This window comes from Mesoplodon mirus (genome assembly GCF_964341445.2).
Source record: "Mesoplodon mirus genome assembly, chromosome: 4".
Classification (NCBI taxonomy): Eukaryota; Metazoa; Chordata; class Mammalia; order Artiodactyla; family Ziphiidae; genus Mesoplodon; species Mesoplodon mirus.
This window is the reverse complement of record NC_138979.1, coordinates 119,225,683-119,232,272: the sequence shown is the minus strand read 5'-3', so window position 1 is coordinate 119,232,272 and position 6,590 is coordinate 119,225,683. Positions and strand designations below refer to the sequence as shown.

At 47.2% G+C, this 6,590-nt stretch overlaps 1 protein-coding gene across 1 annotated transcript; it reads right to left on the bottom strand.

Moving 5' to 3' along the window:
• Positions 1-3,485: 3,485 nt before the first annotated feature.
• On the bottom strand, positions 3,486-5,408 carry FOXG1 (forkhead box G1). Its single transcript, XM_082618188.1, has one exon. It carries the CDS (start codon positions 5,049-5,051, stop codon positions 3,594-3,596), a length of 1,458 nt encoding a protein of 485 aa, XP_082474314.1. The 5' UTR covers positions 5,052-5,408; the 3' UTR covers positions 3,486-3,593.
• Between the last annotated feature and the right edge of the window lie 1,182 nt (positions 5,409-6,590).

Below are 6,590 nucleotides of genomic sequence, written 5' to 3'. Positions count from 1 at the left end.
TTTTCTCAATGTTTTATAGATTAATAATTTGTATTAACTTGTATCAGACAAACTCAAATAAAATACTTTAAACCTGGAAATAAATTGTAATTTGGGATTTCAAGTTTTAAGTTGTGATCACTGAGCACTTTCAGTTCCAAATCTCAAAAAGAGCAAACTTCATCTCATTAAAAACAATTATAAGTATGAAAGAAGAAAAGCTTCAAAAAGTTTCAAAGTGTTTTTCTGGCATAAGCTAATTTTAACTGGCAAAGGTTGGGGAAAACAAATATCAACACAACATTACAACCAATTTGTTGCAAAAAAAAAAAAAAAAACCCAATTAAATGCCAAGCTAGATTTCTGTGTTTTTGAAGACGATAACTTGAGGGATGATAGGACAGATTGAGATAAATGAAACGTTCACATTGGGCTTCAGGAGGCCTTCACACAGTTCTTTCTCTCTGTATATCCCCCTTCGTATCTAGTATGTGTATTAAACAAACTATTCTTACTTCTAATCACATCGTTATATATGTAACTCGGACACGTATCCAACTAGAACTTTTCCACTCCAGTCCTTAGTTCCTAATGAATTCAAAGAAGTCAATTTTACTCCCGACCTCAAAACATTTTGCCATTGAAATTCTATTTCTCAATCATGCAACAAACAATCACAAATAAGTATGGTTATTTAATATGGACAGAAAAAAATACTCAAGGGGGAAATCTTTCTTCTATATCTATGGCCCCTTACCTCAATATGAGTCCAACTCTCTTTTTAACTTTTGATAGTCAAAAGACTATATTTCTTTTGTCCCAGTATATTCTTATTCCACTAATAAAATCCATGGTAAAAGGGAACAATACATCATCACCTTTTTCAGTCTAAACACATGCTTGTGAGCTGTTTTGGATTACAAATGTGTAATGGGGATTTCATTTGCCTAACCTTATTCACTTGGACTCTATTACTATTTTAAATATCAGCCATACATTTGGCTTCTAAAACAATTTGATTTATTTGTGGAATTTTCTTTCATGCTTCACTCTATAAATTTCAAGAAACTTGGACCTCTGGTGAAACTGCTCTCATACGAAGAAAATAAAATTATGTCCAGTCTGCTTAAAGGAGATAATTAAACTAGCTGTCTTGGTCTATTTTGGTCCACTTCCCATTTGTGTATATTTGGTTCCAGCTCTTTTAATTTTTCCTGGCTCTTATCTGTCTTTCTTAGCCTCTCTCTCACTCTCTCTCTCTCATTCATTCTTTCCTTTTGGTAGCAGGGAACTTTTTTTTTTTTTTTGGCTTTAAGATCCTCTTTCCCTTTCCTCCCTCTAGCTCTCTCTTCCTCTATCTCTCTATTCCACAGCCCACCCATCCCCATGTTCCAATATTAACTATTCTGTATTTCTATTTCAAATCTGTTTGAGTCAGCCTCCTTCTCTCCTAGGCTTTTTTTTTTTTTTTTCCTCTCTCTTTTTCCTGACCAACTCTCTAAGTGTTTGCTGATAACATCTTGGGGACAGATTATTTTTCATTGGGCCCTTTGTAAGAAGTAGCCAGCTTATTGCATTACTGCAGAACACATTTCAGACTATACAATTGTAACAAACGAACAACTTGTCCTCCACGGACTCACCACAGGATCCAATTAGTTACTAAACCTTTTAGTTAGGTTTTCTAATTATTTCTGGAGTCATAGCAATTGAACTGCTGAAACAATTTAAAAAAATGTTTTCATTTTGCTTCAGGTTTATATATATGCATATATATGCATGCATATGTATATTGCAAGTTAAAACAAAATTATGACTGTAAGCAAAAAGACAGATTTCTAGATAAAACTACACAGACATATTTAAAAGTGACTCAAATAAATACCTCTATGATGTAAAAATGAAAGAAAAGGAGAGAGAGGCATTTTACTTCTTCTGAACATCTAGAATTTTAAATTGTTATAATTTAAAAATAAAATATAAACATTTATCTGCAAGGCATTACAACAGGTGATCACTTCAGCAAAATCTATATTGCAACTTCAGCACATCTTTATTAGAACTCTTTCATTGTGGGTAAACAGCCACAAAAATAAATGCTGACTTAGAAAGTATAAATACAAATATTTAAACAAAAATATTTGCAGCATTCATAGCGCAAATTGTACCTGAACTGAAGGGCTCTGTGTGTCTATATATATATATATATATATATATATATATATATATATATATATATATATATTACATATGTGTGCATTATATTCACTTCTATCTAACCATATACATATATTTATTTATAATTTGCCAAGTGCTATAAACAAGATACCTGAAACAAAATATATAAAAAGCATTCTATCAACTGATTTGAAAATAAACACAAGGTAAATAGCTATGCACATAAAATAATCTCTTTTTGCTGTATATCTACAGAAACTTAAAGATATCAGCTGAAAAGCCTATATTTTGTTTAAAGCTAGCGTTTATTAAATAGCCTGCTCCTTGTAAAATTTGACTCCACAATGGAAAAAAATATTATTTTCATTTTAAAAGTCTTAGTTCAAATGAAAGGAGCAGTTTAAATTTTAGTTGGCTGAAAAAGCCTTTGAATTCCCTAGAACTTTTAATTTCAAAAATTAGCTCTACTTAATAAAAGAGACAAAAGTATCAAGATATATATGAATTTAGCCTATTTTTTTATTTCTGTGTGTTCATAGTAAACATTTTTGTAAGTGACAAACACGGGCATATGACCACAGTATCACAATCAAGAAATTTTAAGACAACATTAACAATCACTCAAATTTATGCGGCATCTGCGCAACACAGGTTACATATTTGCAAGGTTTACCTATAAGTACAATAGGTATTAACATTTCACTACATTTAGAAAAAATAAAAGTGACCTGTTAGTGACCACATACATCAAAATATACACAACACAAACTGAAGGCAATCATTAATTTTGTCCCCTTCCGATTCTCCGATTCATTTGAATAGGCAGTGCTGCCAACTGAAACAACTTTCTTTTTTTTTTTCTTTTTTTTTTTTAATACTTAGTATACCAAGTGCATTTTCTAGAACCCAATCTTTGGTCTAAAAGTAAACAAAAGAAAAAAAACAGTTTTTTTTAAAGAAAAAACAAAACAATAAATGGCCAAAATAATTTCTTGGGTACCTTTACTACGAATGCTTCTTAAATACAAATTACAGTTTAACATTTTTTAAACTCTCCCCGTAATTTAGGTTGTTCTCAATGTCTGCATCCACCATGAAGATCCATGATAATTTATAATACTGCACACATGGAAATCTGGCGGCTCTTAAGGACAGACTTGTCAGGTTTGAATGAAATGGCAAAGCAGTCACTATTTAGATACACATTCTACTATAATTTTGACTTCCAAACCTTATATTCTACAATGTATTCTCCCCACATTGCACCTCGCTGACACTCCACACCTTGTTAGAATAATAAACAACCCTAAGACTGAACAAACGTACAGAAATGCGGGGGGGGGGGCTTAATAAAAAATACCTGGACTTATTTTTTAATTATCATTTACAATGCAAATGTGTGTAAAACGTTCACTTACAGTCTGGTCCCAGGGATGTTAATGTATTAAAGGGTTGGAAGAAGACCCCTGATTTTGATGTGTGAAATAATCAGACAGTCCCCCGGACAGTCCCGTCGTGAAACTTGGCAAAGAGGGTCTTAAAGACTCACAGGGCAGGGTCGAGGGTGCCTGCGGAGACGTGGACGAGGACGCGGCCCGGGCGCTCATGGACGTGCTGCTCTGCGAAGTCATTGACGGGTGCGGGACGTGGGGGAAAAAGTAACTGGTCTGGCCCGCGAGCAGGTTGACCGAGCAGGGGTTGAGGGAGTAGGTCCCGGAGCAGGGCACCGACAGGCCGCAGGGCACCGAGGCGGCGAGCGCGGCGGCCGTGAGGTGGTGCGTGGCGTACGGGATCTCCCCGTTGACCAGACGGTCCACGCTCAGGCCGTTGGCTGTGGAGAAGGAGTGGTTGTTGCCCAGCGAGTTCTGAGTCAACACGGAGCTGTAGGGCATGGGGTGGCTGGGGTAGGCCGACGTGGTGCCGTTGTAACTCAAAGTGCTGCTGGCGCGGGGGTGGTGCAGGGACAGGAAGGGCGACATGGGCCAGTAGAGGGAGCCGGCGCGGTCCATGAAGGTGAGGCCGGTGGAGGTGAGGCGCGCCCCGCGCTTGAAGGCCAGCTTGGCCCGCGACGTGGTGGAGCGGCGCCGCAGCTTGCCCGTGGTGCCGCCGATGAACACGTCGTCGCTCGAGGGGTCCAGCATCCAGTAGTTGCCCTTGCCCGGGTCGTCATAGTGGCGCGGCACCTTCACGAAGCACTTGTTGAGGGACAGGTTGTGGCGAATGGAGTTCTGCCAGCCCTGCTTGTTCTCGCGGTAGTAAGGGAAGTTCTTCATGATGAACTCGTAGATGCCATTGAGCGTGAGCCGCTTCTCGGGGCTCTGCCGGATGGCCATCATGATGAGCGCGTTGTAGCTGAACGGCGGCTTCTCATACTTGCCGTTCTTCTTCTCGCCCTCCTTGCCCCCCTCCCCGTCCTTGCCGCCCTCGCCCGCCCCCTTCTTCTCCTCCCCCCCGGCGCCGGCGCCCTTCTCTTTCTCGTCCGGCCCGACGGGCGCCAGCTCCCCGGGCCCGCCGCCCGGCTCGCCCTTGCCGCCCAGCCCGTCCGCTTTGGCCCCGTCCAGGGCGGCGGCCGGGGGCGGCGGCGGCGGCGGCGGGAGCAGCAGCTGCTGGGGGCCCTTGTCGTCGTCGGCGGCCGGGGCGCCCCGTGCCGGGGGCGGCGGCGGCGGCGGCGGCGGTTGCTGCTGTGGCGGCGGCGGCGGCGGTTGCGGGGCAGGCGGCGGCGGGTGGTGGTGGTGGTGGTGGTGGTGGTGGTGGTGCTGGGGGTGGTGGCTGTTGTGGTGGCCGTGGCTCGCGTGGTGGTTGTCGTTCTGGACCGCCTCTGGCACCAGGCTGTTGATGCTGAACGAGGACTTGGGGATCATTTTCACCTCTTTCCTATCTCCCATGTCCAGCATCACCCAGTCGTCGGGGGGAAACGGCGGCGGCGGCGGCGCGGGAGCGGGGCAGCGGAGCGGCGGGCGGCGGCGACCGTTGGGTGCCGAGCGGGGCGCGGGCTGCGCGGGCGGCGGCGGCGGCGGCACTGAGCGCTTCGGCAGCAGCGCAGTTGGACCGCAGGCTCCGGCGCTGGCAAGTCATGTAGCAAGAGCAGCAACCACCCCTCAGGAATTAGAAGAAAAAAAAAAGGGGGGAAAGAAAAAAAGAAAGAGAGAGAAAAAAAGAAACAACCACCGCCCCGGGGGTGAAGCTCCCTCGCTCCCAACTCTACTTCTTGGTCTCCCCCCCCACCCCCCGCTCCCCCCCCCGCTGCTTCCTCCTCCTCCTCCTCCTCCTCCTCCTCCTCTCGCAGCAGCAGTCACAGCAGCAGCAGCAGCAGCAGCAGCAGCAGCAGCCCAAAGGGGGGGAGAGCCGGGCGGCGGGCGGGCGCGTCCCGGAGCGGCCGCGGCGAGGATGGGGAGACAGCGATCGAGGCGGCTATAGCCACAATTAATTTTCCGAGCTACAGGCGCACACTAGGGCTGTAAAAAAATTTTTGGTTTAACCTTTCCTGCCGCTGGGCCAATCAGAGACGGCGGCGTGCGGGAGCGTCTCTCCTGCCGTCGACCAATCGGCGGGTCCGGGCCCACCCACCCCGCCCCACCCCGCCCCGCCCTCCGGCTCCCGCCCCCTCGGGCGCTCGCCTCCCCCTCTCTGCGGGCCTCGGCCTCGCGGCCGCGCGGAGCCGCGTAGGGATACGCCGGTGGGAGCACGCTGCGCCGCGGCCCTTCTCTGCGCCCCCTCCACCCGTTCTACCCCGCGGGTCTGCTCAACCGAAATCCCCCTCTTAGGGCAAATATCTCACATTTCCGGCTTCCTTTTCATGTATTGGGTCATTTTCGTTTGAGCGTCAATATTTGTCCTTATTGATTAAAGTTTGTATCCAATTTTATGTTTAAAAGCGGGGGCGGTGGCGGCGGGGGCGGTGGTGGAGAGAAGAGTGGGAGTGCAGGGAGAGGATGCAGGGAGAGGGCAGGAAATGGAGGAGGGAGAGACGAGGCACTACTTTCCCGAGTCGGCCTTGCAGGCCCGGGTCCGGCATTTCGGAGGCCGTAGGACAACTGTGCCTCTCGTAGGTAACACTCCTCCGAGGTTTCGGAGGGTTGGGGAGGGAAGGCCCACCTCTGGCGTGGGAGGGAGGGTCTCCTATATCTTGGGGGAGGAGGGTCCGGCAGAGGTTTGGAAATGAAGGGATGAGGAGGAGGAAGTGAGCTGGCGAGCGCGGGGCCAAACAGGGTTACTTACTTGGTTCCTGCGGCTCGGGCGGCGGCGAGCTCGGGCGCCGCCGGGAAGCCAGGCCTGGGGCTCCCGGCGCTGCGGCGGCGGGCGAGGGCGGCTCAGTGGTGGGCGCGTTTGATGGCTTTCCGAAATGAGGGGTGCTCAGAGAGAAAACAATACCAAACAATCTCGAAATAAACCAGGTAACACATGCTCTCTATGTGCGTCTCTTCCTTCCCCTT